This window comes from Cervus elaphus, chromosome 24 (assembly GCF_910594005.1).
Source record: "Cervus elaphus chromosome 24, mCerEla1.1, whole genome shotgun sequence".
Lineage (NCBI taxonomy): Eukaryota > Metazoa > Chordata > Mammalia > Artiodactyla > Cervidae > Cervus > Cervus elaphus.
The window spans coordinates 63,474,763-63,492,997 of NC_057838.1; the positions used below are offsets into that span (position 1 = coordinate 63,474,763).

At 62.5% G+C, this 18,235-nt stretch overlaps 2 protein-coding genes across 11 annotated transcripts in view; both read right to left on the reverse strand.

Moving 5' to 3' along the window:
• Nucleotides 1-172: 172 nt before the first annotated feature.
• On the reverse strand, nt 173-3,756 carry LOC122682831 (death domain-containing membrane protein NRADD-like). Of its 3 annotated transcripts, XM_043886062.1 has the most exons (6): nt 3,601-3,748; nt 2,514-2,582; nt 2,221-2,381; nt 1,151-1,334; nt 907-1,049; nt 173-805 (listed from the first exon to the last, which is right to left on the reverse strand). In XM_043886062.1, exons 3-6 carry the CDS (start codon nt 2,261-2,263, stop codon nt 486-488), a joined length of 690 nt encoding a protein of 229 aa, XP_043741997.1. In that variant the 5' UTR covers nt 2,264-2,381; nt 2,514-2,582; nt 3,601-3,748; the 3' UTR covers nt 173-485. The 3 variants fall into 3 exon arrangements, with proteins under 3 accessions (XP_043741997.1, XP_043741995.1, XP_043741998.1); XM_043886060.1 differs by lacking the exon at nt 2,514-2,582 and having other exon boundaries at nt 3,601-3,756; XM_043886063.1 differs by lacking the exon at nt 2,514-2,582 and having other exon boundaries at nt 2,221-2,330; nt 3,601-3,749.
• Nucleotides 3,757-4,023: 267 nt separating this feature from the next.
• NBEAL2 (neurobeachin like 2) overlaps nt 4,024-18,235 on the reverse strand; it is a 30,460-nt gene continuing 16,248 nt past the window's right edge. For 7 of the 8 annotated variants that reach the window (XM_043886033.1, XM_043886036.1, XM_043886038.1 and 4 more), the window contains 40 exons: nt 18,079-18,198; nt 17,560-17,881; nt 17,261-17,343; nt 17,066-17,158; nt 16,702-16,876; nt 16,441-16,574; nt 15,925-16,084; nt 15,607-15,709; nt 15,283-15,436; nt 15,026-15,184; nt 14,678-14,837; nt 14,425-14,510; nt 13,747-14,253; nt 12,940-13,118; nt 12,701-12,860; nt 12,329-12,466; nt 11,881-12,237; nt 11,645-11,794; nt 11,347-11,504; nt 11,068-11,192; nt 10,850-10,985; nt 10,201-10,361; nt 9,784-10,100; nt 9,589-9,684; nt 9,079-9,203; nt 8,855-8,995; nt 8,557-8,687; nt 8,348-8,457; nt 8,134-8,251; nt 7,921-8,018; nt 7,734-7,850; nt 7,087-7,176; nt 6,899-7,008; nt 6,612-6,784; nt 6,369-6,463; nt 6,010-6,126; nt 5,755-5,913; nt 5,532-5,680; nt 4,562-4,697; nt 4,024-4,486 (listed from right to left, as the gene is read on the reverse strand). In XM_043886033.1, the coding sequence (XP_043741968.1) occupies nt 4,382-4,486; nt 4,562-4,697; nt 5,532-5,680; nt 5,755-5,913; nt 6,010-6,126; nt 6,369-6,463; nt 6,612-6,784; nt 6,899-7,008; nt 7,087-7,176; nt 7,734-7,850; nt 7,921-8,018; nt 8,134-8,251; nt 8,348-8,457; nt 8,557-8,687; nt 8,855-8,995; nt 9,079-9,203; nt 9,589-9,684; nt 9,784-10,100; nt 10,201-10,361; nt 10,850-10,985; nt 11,068-11,192; nt 11,347-11,504; nt 11,645-11,794; nt 11,881-12,237; nt 12,329-12,466; nt 12,701-12,860; nt 12,940-13,118; nt 13,747-14,253; nt 14,425-14,510; nt 14,678-14,837; nt 15,026-15,184; nt 15,283-15,436; nt 15,607-15,709; nt 15,925-16,084; nt 16,441-16,574; nt 16,702-16,876; nt 17,066-17,158; nt 17,261-17,343; nt 17,560-17,881; nt 18,079-18,198 (6,207 nt within the window). In that variant the 3' untranslated portion in view covers nt 4,024-4,381. Of the gene's footprint in view, nt 4,487-4,561; nt 4,698-5,531; nt 5,681-5,754; nt 5,914-6,009; nt 6,127-6,368; nt 6,464-6,611; nt 6,785-6,898; nt 7,009-7,086; nt 7,177-7,733; nt 7,851-7,920; nt 8,019-8,133; nt 8,252-8,340; nt 8,458-8,556; nt 8,688-8,854; nt 8,996-9,078; nt 9,204-9,588; nt 9,685-9,783; nt 10,101-10,200; nt 10,362-10,849; nt 10,986-11,067; nt 11,193-11,346; nt 11,505-11,644; nt 11,795-11,880; nt 12,238-12,328; nt 12,467-12,700; nt 12,861-12,939; nt 13,119-13,746; nt 14,254-14,424; nt 14,511-14,677; nt 14,838-15,025; nt 15,185-15,282; nt 15,437-15,606; nt 15,710-15,924; nt 16,085-16,440; nt 16,575-16,701; nt 16,877-17,065; nt 17,159-17,260; nt 17,344-17,559; nt 17,882-18,078; nt 18,199-18,235 lie in introns of those variants that run through there. The other variant, XM_043886040.1, reaches the window with a different exon arrangement.

Consider the following 18,235-nt stretch of genomic DNA (forward strand, 5'->3'; position numbering starts at 1 on the left):
GATGTGAACTCGACTCTGCCCGCAGAACTCACCCATCTTCTGCGGGTGCACACTGCCTGCCAACTCAGGGGTGCCTTTCACCTTAGGGACCCCCCCCAGCCTTTTCTTGGGCCTCTGCCACATTAGTTACCCAACTGTCTCACAGGCCCACGGAGCCAGACAGACCCAGAACAACAGTCCAGAGTTGCCTTTAATGTGGGGTACAAAAGTAGAAAAAGCAGTTGAGACTAAGCATGGGGAGGTAGAGTGGGGGTCAGGGGGCAGGACTGCTGCTCCCTGTCTGACTGTCTCCCCCCACCCGCCATGTCCTGACCCCTGTCCTGGAGGAAGGCAGGGGGAGGGGAGGGGACTTGTGTGTCCCCCCGAAACAGAACAAGCCGAGGTCACCAATGCCAGGAAGCTCGAGAAGGGCAAGGTGCATGAGGTGGGGGTAGTGGGGAGCACCAGAGCAGGTTCCCTGAGAGGCCGGGCTGCGGAGCCACGACTCACACCACGGAGCAGCCCTCGGCCGGGGGGCCCAGGGCCCGGACCACATCGTCACGACCCAGGGCAGCGAGGGCGTCTGCTAGCACTCTGAGGGTGGCGCCACTGCCTTCCTGGACAGCCCAGTCCCTCAGCAGGGCAGAGGCGGGCCCCGGGCTCCGGGCCATGGTCTCCACTGCCTCAGCCTGGTAGCCCAGACGGCCCGCCAGACCCCGCCAGCCGTCATCCAGTTCACCCGACACCTCCAGGAGCCGTTCCACTTCCTCCTGCTGCTGCCGAGGAAGGTGGAGGTAAAGCCGGCAGCCAGGTTCAGGAGGTGGCCCTGGGGTGGGAGACGTGAGGGGCACGTGAGGGTGAGGCAGACTCGGTGGAACAACAGGGCTGGGCAGGTCTCAAGGACAACAGGGAAGGGAAGGGGCTCACCTTGGCTGGGGGCACAGGGCTCCAGGCTGGCTGGAGAGTCCCGGAAGACACTGCTGTCCCCATGCAGGTGGTCCCTGCTGAGGGCCCCCAGCTCTGCGGTCCGAGCTTTGGCCAGCTGCTGCCTTTGTTTATGTGAGCGCCAGCTGTGGGGAGCAGGGGGAACCTGCCAGCCTGCTCCAGCCTTCACTGAGATGGCGAGCTGGCGGGGAGGGGGGTACCCCAGGACAGTGCCCAGACCACCTACCACTTGAAGACCACGTAGGCGATCAGACCAAGGACCACGGTGGCCAGGAGGGCACAGTAGACAGGGATGATGCTGCCCGAGGCCCCTGGAGGCTCAGGGGAGAATGGGGAGGAGGTACTGGGGGCAAGGGCTCCTCCTGCCACTGCCCATACCCCTTCCCTGTCCTGCTCCCTCCAGGTCTTATCTGTGGAGAAAAAGACAGACAGGGTCAGTGGCAAGGAATCAATTTTGCTTGATTGACAGCAGCAGGAGTCAATTTTGCTGCTAGAAAGGCTGGAAATCGTAGCCCCCTACTATGGGGCGACAAAAGCTCATACCATGACATCAAAAGCTGACTGGCTCATTCCCTACCATCACCTCCCACAGCCTCCCCTTGGCTCGCCACGCTTGGACACCTAGCCCTGGATGTACCTTCTCCAAGTCATCCTTGATCTCTCCCAGTCTCTCCCTTTTCTGGCTCCTGGTGCACCTCCTCTGTCTACAATGGCACTAAACTGTGGCCTCTCACCCCCACCGAGGCTGGTCTGTGCAAGCACAGTGATTCATGCTAGTCCCTATGGAAGCCTCTGTGCACAGGAGACCTTGCAAATTTTTACAAAATAAAACAACCAGGGGCTTCCTTGGTGGCTCAGTGATAAACAATCAGCCTGCCGATGCAGGAGGCATGAGTTTGAGCCCTGATCCGGGAAGACCCCCTGTGCTTCGGAGCAACTAAGCCCATTGTGCACCACCATTGAGCCTGTGTCTAGAGTTCGTGCTCCACAAGAGAAACCATTTCAATCAGAAGCGCACACACAACGAAGAGTAGCCCCTGCTCGCCACAACTAGAGAAAAGCCCTCAGGGCAACAAAGACCCAGCATAGCCAAAAATAAATAAAAAACTGAGCTGGAAGGCAAGTAAATGCTGCTGCTCACTTCTGCCAGCAAGTCAGTTGTCCCTACAATCCAGTGCAGGCAGGGCACAAGAGGCTCCAGAGCTGTGACGACTTGAATGTGGTCTGCAAGACCAGGGGCCCATGGATACCTCCCATCCTACCCAGTGCCCAAAACCTGGATCGAAAAGTACTTACCCACATGGACCACGGCTTCCCTGTGGCTGGAGTTCTGCAGCATGGTTCTACCAGCTAGCAGTGCTCCCAGTGGCTGCACTTCTTAGAAAAGGTTTTTGGAGTGATGTGAGCTGCGCACAGAAAAAGGAGCTGGGAGACCTCTTCTCTGAGTCTAGCAGGGGCTGTGTGTAGGAACAAGGGGGGAATTCCTCAGGCTGCAAGTCAGGAGTCCCTTGGGTTAGTCTGCCCCCTCTGCTGGCTCATGTCATCCTGATGCATTCCAGGGCTGCGTACCTCCCCACCTTCCCACTCACCAATCTGGACCAGTTTCCTCTGGTGTCAAATGGGGTGGAGCTGATACTGCTGGTCCCAGCTGGCCAAAGCTGGAGGAGACCAGAGTGCAGTTGTCTCAAAGACCTTGGCAAACCCCACATCTGAGTCCAGAGACAGCACAGGAAGACCAGGGGGACTCCCGTCCCCCATAAGCCAGAGCCAGGCGGAGACTCACTGGCTGATGGGAGCTCCCCAGAGTTCTCAGAAGAGCACAGTTCCGGGGGTGACTAACTCCCACTTCTGCCTCCAGGGTCAGTGTCCAGCCCTCACCTCCTGGTCAGGGGCAGGATGGGAGGCTTCCTTGGTTTCAGCAAAAGCAGAGGGCATGTGGGCCCAGAGGTACCTGGGCCCTTTCTTATCTGGGAATTTGGAAAGGGCCTGCAGGCTGGAATTCTGAAGAACACGCAGTCCCAGGACCCTCCTACCCTTACAGGGCTGATCCTGCTGGGACCTCCCTCCTGAGGCCTGGGGAAGAGACCCTGGACTGGGCAGAGAAGGGGAGTTTGCCTGGAAAAGGGATGGAGATGAGACCTGAGGGAAAGTCCCGTAACTCCCCAACATCCACGTCTGGCCCAACCCCGGCACTCCAAACTCACTTCCCTCCATAAGGCCAGAGGCGGATGTGGACAGCAAAACTGCACACTAGACAAGTGGGTCTGGCATGGAGCCTGTGGCCACCTTTGCAACATGAAGGATGTGTATGTACAGTTGTCACCACATAAGGAACCCTGCCTGGATCGGGGTTGGCGGGTGAGCCTGTGACTAACGCTAGCTTGCAGAGACAGCCAGGCCTTGTGCCCAATCCACCTCAAGCTGCTGCGAGACTGGAGCCTCTACCAACCCCTCCTCCACACACACCCATCTGGAGGCCCACAAATATGCACACATGCGCACACAGCAACATCCTAAACGCCCACACTACCCTGACTTCCCACAGGCATCCCAACCCAGATGCTGGCACCGCAACCGCGCAGGATTTTGGGTCCAGAATGGGGGAGGTACAGAGAGGCAGCCACGGCTCCCTCCTTCCAGGAAGACCCGACGCTGTGTCCCCAACCCACTCCTGACCTGTGGTGGCTGACCCTCCGTCGGTCCCAGGATCGGCTCTGCCTGCAGGATGGGGCCTCCCGGCCTTAAGCCAGCAGGGAACACTCAGTGGAGTCCCTGGAGAGGCCAGGTTTTCACCCGGCGGAGACGAAAGCGGGCGGCAGAGGACTGGACACCGAGGGGGCGGGGCGATGATGGGGGCGGGGCCGCCCACGGTCTGGCCCCGCCCGGCCCAGGAACGCGCACATGCGTGGAGGTGAGCCTTAAGTGGGACTGGGTGTGAAGCTGCCAGAGAAACAGTGGCAGGGGCCCCTAGGGACAGGGGTGGCGTAGTGGGGGGGCTGGGGAATGGTGCAGCGTGGGTGCTCATGGACCAGGGGACGCCAGCCCAGGGCAGTGGCCAGGGCCGGTGGAGACGCGCGCACACATGCTCGGAGGCAGAACAGCTACAAAACTAGTCCATGTTTATTGCTGAGATGCGAGAGCGGGGGGCCGCCCTTAGGATTAAGGCCACAGCCCGGCCCCTGTGCTCCGCCGGGACCGGGGATTGGGAGCCTGGGCTCCCCACCCCAGACTGTGCAAAAAGTGCTGTGCGGCCGCTGGGGCCAGTGCTGGGACTCCGGGCGGCCCCTCTGCCGGCGAGGGGCAAGATTTCCTGGAGTGACATCGCCCGCCAATCCCTGAGCTGGGCAGAGGTGGGGCCCCGCCCACCCCCGCCTGGGTGTGGGCCTGGTGTTCCCCGCGGGCTCCGGGGCGGGGTCTACTGAAGCGAAGCCCGCTGGGGGCGGGGCGGGGCGGGCTGTCAGCGCGCCTCTCCAGGGTTGTACTCTGTCTCCCCAGAGGACACCTGGGAGATGCGCCGGGAGGAGGACCGCCACAACTTCCGCGCAAACTGGCTGCTGCGCACCTAGTGGGAGCAGGGATGGGTCAGCCAGGATCAGCGTTCCACCCTGTGCAAGGCCCGCCCTGCCCACATCCTTACCTCTGAGGGCTGCCCTGCGCCCACCACGATGAGCTTGCCGTCTTCCAGCCCCACGAGCACGTGGCTGCGCTCCTTGGTCACAGCCACGCTGCGGATTGGCACCTTCATGGGCAGGGGAGGAGCGGCTGGCAGCAGTCTGGAGGGAGGGAAGGAGGTGATATGTACAAACTCACAACTGCAAGGAGTTTTGCATCCAGCACATAGTTGTCTCTTCATTCTCCCATCCACCTCCCAGTCCTCATTTGAAGGACGGCTGGAGGAAAATTCTGACAAATAAAGGGGTCTTGCACAAGTGTGTGCCTAAGGGAGGCCCAGGGCAAGATCTCCCCAGTGGGGGATGGGAGGACAGAGACAGGCCTTGAAGAATGTGTCCACAGGCATGTAAAAGGGTGAGGGTCCACGGGGCACCTCCTAGTGTCCCTCTGCCAAAAACCACCACCTGAGGGATCACAGCATATTAAAAAGCAAAGACATCAGTTTGGCAACCAAAGCTATGGATTTTCCAGTAGTCATGTATAGATGTGAGAGTTGGACTACAGGGAAAGCTGAGCACTGAAGAATCGATGCTTTTGAACTGTGGTGATGGAAAAGACTCTTCAGAGTCTCTTGGACTTCAAGGATATCCAACCAGTCCATCCTAAAGGAAATCAGTTCTGACTATTCCTTGGAAGGATTGATGCTGAAGCTGAAGCTCCAATACTTTGGCCACCTGATGTGAGGAACTGACTCATTGGAAAAGACCCTGATGCTGGGAAAGATTGAAGGCTGGGGGAGAAGGGGACGACAGAGGATGAGATGATTGGATGGCATCACCCACTCGATGGACATGAGTCTGAGTAAGCTCCAGGAGTTGGTGATGGACAGGGAGGCCTGGCATGCTGCAGTCCATGGGGTTGCAGAGTCAGACACGACTGAGCGACTGAACTGAACTGAACTGAGGGATCACAAACCCATAAATAGTGAGGCTCACTTGTTCAAGTGGAGGATGTGCAGGGCACACTGGGCTGTGCCCAGCAGAACAAAGTCCTCTGTCACCGCGAGGGCTGTGGGCTGCTCCACCAGGGGCAGTGAAGCCCGCAACCTCCCATTCACTGAGTACAGGTGCAAGGAGTAGGTGACCTGCAGGAAGCAGGAAGTGTTAGCAAGGACAGAATCCCAGCCCCCCATCTTGGCTGGGTGCCCCTTTCCCATACCTGAGCCCCCAGACGCTCCCGTGCTGAGCTCTGCACCACAATCTGGCCCTCAGACCCCAGCACCAGGTGGGACACAGGTCCAGGCAACGTGCTTCCTGGAGGGCTGAGTGTGGCCACAAACTGGCCACGGCGTACGGTGTGGATGATCACAGTTCCATCCTGCAGGAAGGCGGCTTAGGGTGCTGGGCACAGGTGTCTGAGCTCCAGGGGCAGGGCCCAGCAAACAGCCTCCCCTGGGCACAGGCAGACACACACCTCAGATCCGGACACTGCCATGTCAAGTTCAGTGCTGATGGCCACACAGCTCACAGCAGCCTCATGCCCATATAGGACCTGCACGGGCTTTGATGCCAGCCCCACCGAGAGACCACTCTGTGGGGAACACCAGGGCTGGCTCAGGACTGGGGCACCCCACCACCTTGGCCCCAGAGTGAGGAGGCTAAAAGCTCAGAAAAGTGAAGGTCTGGTTCAAAGTCAGACAGCTGGAGTCCCAGACTTGCTCATGGTAGCAGTAGGAAGGGGAAGAGAGCAGGGTAGGACTGCAGGCCTGCTGAGGGGCAGATGGGCCGCAGATCTGGACCAAGGGGGCCCCACGGGGCTGCCACCCAGCACACCTGCTGCATGAGCCGCCACACCATGCATGTGGTGTCTCGGGAGCCTGAGATGAGGTAGATGCCACAGGTGTCCAGCGCAAGGCAGGTTACTACATCTGCATGGGGGTGAGGAGGAGAGGGAGGGGACGGGACGGGGAAGAGGGAGGGGAGGGGGGAAGAGGGGAAACAGAACAGTTATCCCTCCCTGGCCCGCCCGGAGCCCTGTGCCCCCCCGCACACCCCGGGCCCCCAGGCGGCGCGTACCGAGGTGGCAGCGGAGCTGGCTGAGCAGCCTGCCCCGGGGCAGCGCAGTCACTCGCAGGCTGCCGTCCCAGTGGCCGCCACTGAACAGCAGCTTTCCGTCAGGGGCCACTGCCAGGGCCTGCCCGCTCACACCACCGCCTGGAACCCAGGGGCCGCTCAGCAGTCGCTGCATCCTGACCCAGTGAGGAGGACCACAGGTGAGGCCAGGCTACACAGGAGACCCTCTCCTTCAGAGACCTTGGCCAGAGCATTTAGAGCCCACCCTGGCCCACAACCCTCTGTCCTACTTGGGGTTGCCCATGGTGGGGTCTTTGCTGAAGCTGAAGTAGTTGCTTATGTTTCGGTCATAGGGCAGCCAGCTGTGAGTCCCCAGCAGCCCACTGGCACTCACGGTCACCTGGGCGAGAGAGGACAGAAGTGGGCTGGGGCTGAGTCGGGGGTGGAGCTGAGGTGGGGCCCGGCCTGGGGCACTTACCAACAGGTCTGCGGAGCCCTGCGTGATGAAAGAGTGAGACTGCCGGTGGGGGACCAGGGCCAGCACCAGCGGCACGCCATCGCTGATGACCTGCAGGGGCAGGGCGGGACTAGCTACCCGAGTAGCCGGCTAGAGCCCCCGGCATGCTACCTTCTTGGCCCTCCCCCCCAGGTTGTCGCATTACAGAGGCAGAGGTCACTCTGAGAAACACGCAGAGGCCAGGGGGCCTTCAGGGCATCTCAGGAAGAGTGAGAAACCAGATGGACAAGGAAGACCCTTCAAGCTTGGTTTCAACCTTGGTCATCCCACCCCACGACTCCACATCTCCGGGCCTGCTAGCATGAGGAGAGGAGAGCCTGAACACTTTAGAGCTGGGGGCCTTCTGGGATGCAGGCAGGAAGGCGAGGAGAGTCTTGAGGCAGGATGCCCTCCTTCTGCTCTCCCTAAGGATGATCAGGTGAGTCAACCTGGCCTGACCCTCCCTCCTGAAGACAGCACCCCACCCTCAGTGATGTTTACCTCTTATTTCTAAGATGTCTTAATATCAGGGACTTTGATTTAGGTTTTCCATTTCCAAGAGGCTGGCAAGGACCATGGAATTAAATGAACTTCACCGGGTAGGAAGCTGAGACCCTGCCTCCTCTCACCTCTGCAAAGAAGGCCTTCAGCTGGTCCAGGTGCTGGAAGATGCTAGGTGAGTTAGTGTCCAGACGTGCAAGGCGCTGGGCTGCTTCCTCAACGGAAAGCCGAGCCGGATGGGGCTCCTGTGGGCAAGGAACCGTTCAGCACCGCGGCCAGGGCCTCCCTGACCACAGTCTTCCCAGCCGGCTTTACCTTCAGCAGCTGACAGGGCGTCTGCCCGAAGTTGCTGATGATGCCCTCCAGCGCCTTCCGCTCCCGCTCATCTGCCACCTGGTCCAGGTCCACAGCCCCTGAGCATTGGCAGGTGGGGGGTGGCAGGGGCGGGCAGTCAGGACTCCTTCTGCGCCCCCTGCACGCCCCCTCCTCTGCACCCCGACCCCCACCGGTGTCCAGGGCACTGCTCACCCTCATAGGTGCAGTAATAGAAGACATTGAGGGCCTCCTCCGCAGCTGGCCCCCGCTGCTTGTAGCCAAAGATGAGGTCGATCCACTCGTGCAGGTGGGCAGATACATACTCTGATTCCTGGGGGCAGGGAGGCGGCTGTCAGTCCGGGAACAATGGACCCTCCGCCTCGGCCCTCCCCTTGGCCACCCGCCAGGATGTGTGCGCACATCTCACCAGCGCCCGGCGGTGCTGCTGGATGAAGTCCTCAGGAGAGCTGGCCCACGGGGGCAGCACCACGTCACCGACCTTCTCGTTGGTCAGCTGGAGGCAGCCCAGGTCAAAGCCTGGCACGGAAGGCTGGGTCAGCTGTCTCGCTGAGCCTTCTTCACCGGCTCCCCGGCCACCCTCCATCTCCACGCTTCCCGCCCCCACCCAGCGCCTACCGTTCTGGTTCTCCAGGAAATCGGGGAAGTAGAAGAACTCTGGGATGAGCTCCTTCACGTCGGCGGGGCTCTCCAGGCGGGCTTGCCAGGCTGCTGCCACTGAGTGGAACTGCCGGTCCGAGCAGTCGAAGCTGGGGAGGGGCACGGGCCAAAGTGAGGCGGCGAGAAGGGAGACAGGGAAGGAAAAGGTGTAGCCCTGGGCAAGCAGGGAGCCAGCCTGTCTAGGATGCCTGGAAGACCCACCCTTCCCTCATCCACCCTGCCCACCACCCCACACCGTCTGCCTGCCCCTGCGTACCGGCCACTCTGCAACTGGACATGCAGGGAGGTGAAGGGCTCCACGCGGATGAGGTAGTGCATCACGCCCGCCGCATTGGAGTAGTGGGTGCCGTAGTGGAACTTGTCGATGGTGCCCGCGGGGTCCTCGAAGCTCTCATACCTAGAGCCACGGTCGGGGGGGAATCAGCAGAAGCCCTCCCCGGTCCACCCCAACCCCGAGCCCAGCCTCACTCACGCACTCACTTCTCCTTCACAAGCTGGGCGTGCTTGGGGTTCACCACACCGATGGGCTTGGACAGGTCCCGGAAGACAGCTGGGTTGCTGAGGTCCAAGGTTGGGGACACGTAGTCCTGTAGGACCCAAGGGAACTGGCCGCCCACCCGGGCAGGAGCTGCATGAGGGTCCTGATGGCCTACCTGGCCAGCCTGCCCTGCCCTCACCCTCACTCTCAGGAAGATGGGCGGAGCCCACAGGTGGGGGCACACCATGGGGAGGGGCTTCAGGGGAGCAAGAGGGACTGTCTGGGACAGGATCTCAAGAACCTTCAAGAACAGAGGCCAAGAGGGGAAGGGAGTGGGGCTGGGTGTGCGTGGGGGAAACAGGGCATGGGGAACTGATCTGGGAACAGAGGCCAAGCCTCAGGTAGCACCTGCCCAGGACTGAGCTCAGGGCTTGGCCCACAGTCAGCACCCACACTTGGGTGGACCAGCGCTGGCGGAGCAGAGGGTGGGTGGAGGGGGAGCAGGCCCTCACCACAGGGTACTGAGACAAGTCGTTGTACGTCCGCCCCGCGATGGTGTTGAGCTGCATCAAGTACTCGAAGTTGGAGATCTCTCGCTGCACCCATTTCTGGGTAGCAAGGATATGAGGTGAGCCGGCGGGCTGCAAGCACTCTCCCCAGTGGCGGGGCCCTGACCTCACCAGACCCCCACCCTCCAGGGCTCTCACCTGCGTAAGGCCTGAGGCGCGCAGCATCTCCTGGGGGGAGCGGCTACTCAGGTAGCCTTGGGTAGGGGGTCGCAGACGAAGGAGCCAGGAGTACACCTGGTTCCGCACCTGGGTGTGGGGTGGGATGAGGGAGGGCTGCGGCCTGGGGGCCTGGGAAGGGGATGAGGCTGCGGCCCCACCCGTCTTGCAGGGGAAGTTGAGGAAGTAGTTGGCCTGATCAATGAAGAAGAGCTCGAGAGCTGAGCGGCGCAGGTTGAAACGCCGCAGGTGGACCTCGCGCAGCTGGGCCAGGGGGCGCCGGAAGTCATGGCCAACGCCTGTGGGGGTGGAAAGCGGGGGCTGGAGCCACCCGCCCCAGCCCCACCAGCCCCCAGCCCCCTCCCTGCCGGCCCTCCACCCTGCTCCAGCAGAACACACCCTCCTCAGTTTCGACCCGCTCGGTGCTGCCGTCGTAGAAATACACGTGCTGGGTGGTGACCTCCAGCAGCCCTGGGACCACAGCCACCACGGTGACCAGTTGGCACTCAGCTGACAGCACCAGATTCTCACGCTGCTCATCCAGCTCTGCGGCCTCCAACCTGGGGGCCAGCACCCACTTTTGGCATGAGGCTCTGGGACCCCCATTCCCGACCAACCCAAGGACCACACTCTCAAAGTACCACTAAGTCAGGAGGCACACTGCTCATGATCCCATAGGAGAGGGAGGAGCTGCCGATGGTCCAGACTGGCCCCAGTCTGTACCCTGAAACCTGGGCCTCTGAAGTTCCTGCCAGGACACCAACCCCTGTCGCCAGCTTCCCCTCACTCAGCATCTGCCCACTCCCATGGGTCCACATCCTGGTCTGGTTTCTCAGTCCTGCTCTGGGGTGCCTGGCCATCAAACAGCAACTCTCCACCCTCTTACAAATCTGCCTAACCCTCCCACCTGATTCTGGACCATCCCTTTGGGGTGGTTAGCCCCACAGCAGGAGGGCAAGTAGACTGAGGAGTCAATCCCTCTGCCTCTGGCAAGCACACACTGGACTGGCCCCCTTGCCCTGGGCAGCTCTTTCCCAGCCCCACTCACGGGGTCTCCAGTGCAGCCAGCTCGTCCTCGCCCAGCTGGTCTTCCTGCAGCTCCTCGGGTAGGCTGCTGACTTTGGCCTCTTTGGTCACAGCGAGAGGCAGTGAGGCCTCCTCCGTGGGTGTCAGGGGGGCCTCTCCTGCAATGGGCCCAAGGGTGCTCAGCCAAAGACAAGATAGGGCCATGAGGTTGGGTGGACTCAGCTCGGCACACCCTCTCACCCAGGTTGTCGCGTAGGGCACTGGCTTCCAGGTGAGGGTTGAAGTGATGGTTGGGCACCAGCTTCAGACGCATGCGCGAGTAGGTCTCAGCACTAGAGAGCTTCCAGTGGGGGGTGGGCGGATCCCTACAGATATGACCCCACTTAAGGTCATGAGTTGGAGGCAGAGGGTTACAGACCCCTCTGCTTTCCTCCCAGTTTTCTCCTCAAAGACACTCTCCTGGCCCCTCCCTCCCAAGCCCCAGCCAGCCCACCAGACTCCGCCCTGAGCCCCGCCCACCTCAGGGCCCAGGCCCCACAGGGGCTGGCGAGCTGGCGCCACAGCGCCCCCCAGTGCAGCAGGGCGGTGGAGTGCTGCGCCGCCTGCTGCTTCAGCGCCGCCGCGTATCGCAGCCCCTCGAAGCGCGCCCGCCTCTGCGCAGGGTCCAGCACCAGCTCCTGCGGGGTGGGGGCGGAGGAACAGGTGAGGCCCGCTGGGCGCTTCCGGCTCCTCTCCTCTCTGTCCCAGCAGCTGTCCTCTGGGCCCACAGAGGGCCCACGTGTGGAGCTGCTCCCTGCCCTCAGGGCGGGTCACACACCTGGAAGGCCCGACGGCTGTGTGCCCGCTCCCGCTGGCGCCGCTGCCCACTGCTCATAAGCAGGTCGTAGCAGGCGTTCCAGAAGCCCGACATGAGGTCGTGGCTCTTAGCGTAGGTGTCCATTTCGAATTGCGACATGGTGGGCTGCACCTGGAGAACCGGACAGAGGGAGAAGACTGTGCTAGATGTGAGCCCCCAGCCCCCACTTCTTTGCCCATGCCCCTGGCCCCAGGCACCTGCTTGTCAATGAAGTGACGCCATTCGGGGGTGGCACAGAAGGCCTGGAAGTCCTCAAAGAAGGTGGGGCTCCCGTTGGTGGGCGGCAGGGAAGGCAGCCCCCACTGCAGCCCCAGCGGGCCGTAGGCGCGGTCCAGCAGCGTGCGCACCAGCGGCACCAACCACGAGCAGCGCTCTGCAGCAGCGGAGGAGGCTGGGGGCTCCCCGTTCTCGGTGGGGGTCTCTGAGGGGGAGGTGTTCAGCGCCCGCGCCAGCGCCGCCTCCAGCTTGGAGAGCACGTAGGAAGCCTCCTCTCGGCGCATGGGCACTGTGGTCTGCAGCAGCGCGTGCAGCTTCACGTAGGCTTGGGCATGCAGCTGCAGACGTACGGGCGGGGGTGTCACCAGCTGCTCCCCGAGCTCCCTAGACCCCCTGCACACCCTCCCCCCACAGTCACCCTTCGCTCACCTGCGGGTCCTCCAGCAGGATGTAGCCGAGCACCAGGCGCAGGCCGATCTGCGCCATCTCTCGGAGGTCTGCCGTGCCATTGGCCAGGTGTGGCCAGGCTCCCAGGCGATCCAGCAGGCTACACACTCCTTCGAAGAGCTGCCACACACCATATATTCCAGGTGGCCGTCACCAGATGAGGCCAGAAGCCCATGAGGAGAGAGGGAGGTAAGGTTTGGGCTGGGGGCCAGAGAGCATTTGCACATACAGATAGACCTGCTCACAGATACCAGATCTGAGTTCCCCATGACTGCACATGTGTACTAATCCACTTTGCAGACCAGGCACCCTCGGGGCATGTGAACACAGTGCTTCTGCCCTGAGCTGCCATACCTTCTCACTCCACAGCTCCTGGTTACCATGGCCCTCGGCGCATAGGAAGTCCTGCAGCAGACGCAGCAGCCAAAGTGCCTGCTGGGTGAGACTGGCCAGGACCCCAGGGGGGGCCTCTTTGATGTCAGTCAGGGCTGACTCCAGCATCATCTCCAGGAGGCTGGAAGGAGATGGGGACTCTGGGGTCTACCTGACCGCCTTCCAGGCCCCCAGGCTTCCCCGCGGCCCCTCTCCCTCACCTGCGCTTGATGCAGTCTGGTGGGCGCACCAGCGTGGCTGAGGCCCCCAGCTGGGTGAGCACGGAGAAGACCTGGCCACGGTCCCGCCAGGCGGCCTCGTCACTGCCCTCCACACCCCGCCACGTCACCGAGAACAGCACGTTGGTGAGCAGGTTACAGAGCTCCTCCTCACAGGTTTGCTGCAGACACAGGGGGCGTGTGGAGTGCGGGCTGGGGAGGGAGGGAATCACTGCCCCACCACCATCCCTGTTCAGCACCTCTGCCCACCAATTAATAGGGACAGCAGGAGGCCGAGCCTTTGGCCAACGGCCCAGCCAGTGTGCTGCTGAGGGCCTAGACAAACAGTGTGGGACTCCACCACCGCCTGAGTTCCGGGGAGGATCCTGGGGTTCCAGGACTCCTAAGAGGAGATGAGGCAGTTCACATGGTTACCTCACAGGCCTCAAGGACTATCCTGGAACCCTCTGGAAGAATGCCACTGAATAAGCAGAGGGCCCTCCCCAGATCCAGAAGCACAAGGCAGGCCTCTTAAAGCAATGCTGCTCATCGGCCCTGAAAAGCCCATGTCCCACAGGCTCTCAAGGGCCTTCCAAAGTCTGGCGAGTGACCCCAACTGTCTCAACACAACTTGCCCTGTTCTGGAATACCCGCCACCCCTCAGGACACATTGCAGAGGGAAGTTATGAGGGGGCAGCGCTGGACCCGACTGGCCGTCACAGCCCTGATGTCAAACAGTACCACACCTCTGGAAAAGCTCCACTGGCTGCCCTGGGTCCCCAAGGAGCCCCACCTCAGGGCCTGCCTCACCTGAGGGTTGCTGGTATTGGAGGTGTCATCCCCACTGATGGTGGGCTCTGGCAGGCTGCCGTCCTCCAGCACGTTGGAGAGACTGGAGCTGTGGCGGCCCTGGGCCATAGGGAAGGGCCGGGGTCCATCGAGCGGGGATGGTGTGCCAGGCTGGCTGGCTGGAGTGACAGTCCCACTGCCGCTGCCACCACCGGCAGTATTCCCTGAGCTCACACTGGCCCGCTCCAGGCCCAGCTCAAAGGGGGTGGCGAACGGGGAGAGGGCGTGATAAAAGGCGTCAGGGTCAGGGGCCTCTGGGGGCAGGAAGACGTCTGAAGGCTCAGGCGACTCGGTGGGTGGCTTGTGTAAGGCTGGCTCCGGGGAGGTGGGTGGCTCAGGGGTGAAGGGCAGGGGACTGCCGGCTGTGACAGCCTCCAGGACAAACAGCCGGGTCAGCACATCCTGCCAACCGGCCTGGCGGGCCAGCAGCCGCACTATGTCTGGCTGTCCGTAGATGAGGTGGAAGAGCTGCCGGGCCAGGGCACAGGAAGTAAGGGACTCACTCGACAGCCTGCCCCAGCCCCTCCTCCAGGGGCCTTTGCACCGGAGGCCTGCAGAGACCCCTCATCCCAGGCAGGCAAAGCCCTCAGGGTGGAAGCCACCCCACAACCCCCAACAAAGCTTTCACTTTCCACTCACCTGACGACAAATGTCCAGGCGGACGCTGAGGTCGGCCTGGAGGGACAGCTGCACCACAGCCAACAGATCAGAGAGGTTCAGGCAATCTGGGAAGATGGCCAGAAAAGACCTGAGGGACTGACCCCAGAGGGGGACTGTGCCCCACTGCTGGCTCAGCCTCAGCCCTTGGACCAACACCTTCCCGATTCCCACCTGCCCTGAATCTGTGTCATCCCTCTACCTGGCCTGCCTCTTGGCCCCACCCAGATTGTACCTGCCCCCAGGAACAGCTTGTAGAGGCCCTGGCAGAGCTGGGGGGAAACGGCACCCTCAGGCAGGCAGGCAACGAGACCCTGGATACCACACTCTCGCAGCCGGAGCCGCTGGCGACTACGCTCAGGTAAGCGCTCATTCTGTTGCAGTCTGCGCAGGATCTGTGTGGGGGTCGTCATCAAGGGGAAGGAGTTACTGTAGGAGGGTAAGCCACCACACAGGGGTGGGGCTACAAGAGAGGCCTGCAAAGACAGCTCCACCCACCAGCCCAAGGCCTTCTGCCCCTCCCTGGACTCAGGCAGCGGCCCCAGTGAATGAGGATGTAGGGTTGGGGGGCAGCTGGGTGTACCTTGCAGACTCGGTCGGGCAGCAAGGGCATGGGCCTTGGCCTCACCAGCAGTGCCAACAGCACCTCAAGGTTTCCTGGCTCCAGCAGGAAGACAGCCAGAGACTCCTGTGCTGGGGAGCCCTGCAGCAGAGCCAGCAGCAGGTCGAGCGCACCCACCACCTGGGGACACAAAGGCTCACGCTGAGCGCTCCAGCCCCGCAACATGGTCCACGCTCCACCCCTCACTCAGGCTTCACCTCTGCCAACCTCCAGCCTACCTGGCCATCATCACCTGCAGCCACCAGAAAGTTTAGCACCACCTGCAGGTCATCAGCAGTAGAGCTCCGCACTAGAAACTCCCGCGCCAGGCCCAGGAGTGACGTCTGCACTGTGCGCAGGTCGTCGGCGGCTAGAGGGCGCTCGCGCTGCGGACTGGGCAGGTCCCAGCAGTGACGTCACCAGGGCCAGGGGAACCACCAGGGCATGCAAGGGAGGGGAGAACATGGAAGACCGGCAGGTGAGCTGGGGAGCTGAACAGACCTGCCCCCAAGTCCGGAGGCTGCAGCATCAGCACCCAGCCCATCTGCCCCCGCCAGCCTCACCTGTAGTGGACACGCAGGACATCAAGGATGAACTGGACCCCATACTTTTTCCGCAGCTTCTGTCTGTGCTCACGGACTATGCTAGACACGTACTGGATGTGGCCTGAGCGGGCATCAGTAGAGGGCTCAGGCCACCAGGCTGAGCTGGGTCCCTTCCATCCTCCAGGACAGGGCCATGCCACTGCCAGACCCCCCCACCCCCACCCCGACCAGGGGAGGGTCATCGTCCCCTCAGACCAGCTCCAGGGCTATAACCTCTGAGAGCGTCCACCGCCACCCTGGCTGGCGGCATCCCCTCACCCAAGTCGGCACACCTACCCAGGCGCACAGCGAAGTCGCTGAGGGTCCAGAGGTGAAAGTTGAAGAGCAGATGCTGGTAGAGCAGGTAGAGGAGGGGCCCACTGCCCTCGGCTGCCACCTGCTCCATCAGCAGCTGGGCGGACATGAGCACATTCATGTCCATGGCCCAGCTGGGGACCTGGGTGGGGGAGGAGCTGGGGTGAGACGTCAGCCCTGTCCACCCGCTGTCAGGCCTCCCAGGTTCCACCCTGCCCTGCACAGGCAGACGCACACAAACATCCTGCCTGCTCCAAGCCCTCTGGTGGCTCCCTGCCCTCGGAAGTACAAGCTCCCAGCCTCCTGTGCGGGCGTCCTACTCCAGCCTGTGCTTCTCCAGACCCTCTCGGCCCAACGCTGCCCCGCCTTTCAAATGCCACCTCTCCCAGGAAGCCCTCCCTGACTGATGGCATCAGGCACCCCTGCTTGGTCCCTCCAACCAGCACCCTCTTGGTCAGAGGAGGGAGTCCCCTCCCCGCCTGCCCCAGCAGGCCTCACCTTGCGCAGGAGGGCCCCGATGATGGCGGGCCCCTGGCAGTGCACCAGGCCCTCCTGATTCACGGTGTGGCCCTGCAGGAAGTTCCGCAGCATCAGCAGAAAGGCAGCCACTGCATTCCTCTCCATTCGCTCCTCTACCGCCACCAGGAAGGGGACAGGTGTGCATCAAAGGCCTGCCAGTGCCTGTGAGACCTCAAGCACTGCAGCCCCCTGCCAGGCCAAGGTCTTCTGTCACCAACACCGGCACCAGGGACACTTTACCTGAGGACTTGCCCAGTGGGAGAAGCAGGCCCTGGGCATTGTGGCCAGAGGTCAGTTCGGGCCCCACAAGGTCATGTGTTTCTGCTGGACCTGCCTCAGCTTCCTGGGGTTGTGCAGCCACTCGCTCCAGCAGGGGCAGCAGGGCACCCATGCCTCCCACACAGTTCACCACATCCTGTGGGCAGGGGGCCTCCGTGAGGGCAGCACCCCGTCATGCCTGCCCCCTCCACCCCAGCAGACCCTCCAGCCTGGAATCCTGGGTCTCCTCAAGACCTCCCAGGGCACAGAGCCACTCCCCAGCCCACCCTGCACACAAGTGCCCATGCTCACGCTTCCTGCACACACTGTCCACGTGGGCACAGACCTTCACGTCCCAGGTCTCCACTCTGTGGCCCGTGAGGCGGCCATCCAGCCCATGGCCAGGGGACAGGTCCAGGCATATGTTGTTCTTACAGGCCTGGGAACAGGGGTTAGCAAGGGTCAGTGGGGGGTGGGGGCAGGCAGGAGATAGAGAGCGGGAGCCAGGGGGAGATTGACCCAACTGCCCAGCCCCCCATACCTGAGGTGAGTAATGGAGGAGCAGCTTGGTGCCAAGTTCATGCAGTTCACCCTCAGGCTTGAAGGGTGCTGTCTCATTGGGCCCTGGAGGTGGGCAGGGGGCTTCAGACCTGGCTGGGCTTCCAGCCAGACCCCACCCAGAGCCTGCCTCTCCTCAGCCTGATCAGAGGACAGACCCTTGGGGGTACCTACTCCCCACTGGAGCCCTACTTTCCGCCTGGACACTTCATGAGACCCAACCTCTTGGGTCCTGGGACAAGGGGTAGGGCTGGGGCGGGGCGTGGGGAGCACGCTGCATACCCAGGGCGCACAGGACGCGCAGGGCGGCCGCCTGCAGGGCTTCATGGAAGATGGCCACGGCCCCCAGCTCGCCCTCCAGGGAGGTGGGGCTGCCCCACCGAGTGTCCTGCGTGCCGGCAAGGGTGGAGCTGATGCTGCCCTCCTGCAGGGGGGCCACCAGCCCGGACCCCCAGCCAAGCCCTGCGGTGGCCGGGACTGACTGGGAGCGGGTGAGCGAGGGGTGTGTGTGAGCCAGGGCGGCAGGGCCCGGTGGCGCAGGCAGCCCCGTGGTGGTGGTCGTTGTGCGGTGCCCAGCAGACCCGATACAGCAGGACGAGAAAGGCTGTGGGGGCCAGGGTTGGGGGGCGGTTGGTCAGGTCATGTTACAGCCTGGGGTTCCACCATCCTCAGGGACCCCCAAGGCTGCACAGACCCCAGAGGCTGAGGCCTGTGGGGTCGGGGAGGGAAACAAGGGCTCCAGGGCCACCCTGTGCAAGGCCCCCCAGCTACCCAAACCTCCCCAAACCCTGCCTGGCACACCTCACTAAGGGAAGGGCAGCGAAGGGGTGCCGTCTTGACCAGATGGCCGTCTTTGTAGACATGCACCAGGTTCTGGCTGAAGGGCCGGCGCCCGGGCACATGGACTATGGCCACACAGTGCTACAAGAGAAGTCACGAGATCAGGTGAGGACCTGGT

Excerpts from the sequence above, each read along its gene's own strand:
- LOC122682831 (XM_043886060.1), bottom strand. The coding sequence starts at position 2,263 with ATGCTGCAGAACTCCAGCCACAGGGAAGCCGTGGTCCATGTGG. Across the intron at positions 1,050-1,150 it reads GCCTACGTGGTCTTCAAGTG|CTGGCGCTCACATAAACAAA; the intron begins GTAGGTGGTCTG and ends TGCTCCCCACAG. Across the intron at positions 806-906 it reads GCCCTGTGCCCCCAGCCAAG|GGCCACCTCCTGAACCTGGC; the intron begins GTGAGCCCCTTC and ends CTCCCACCCCAG.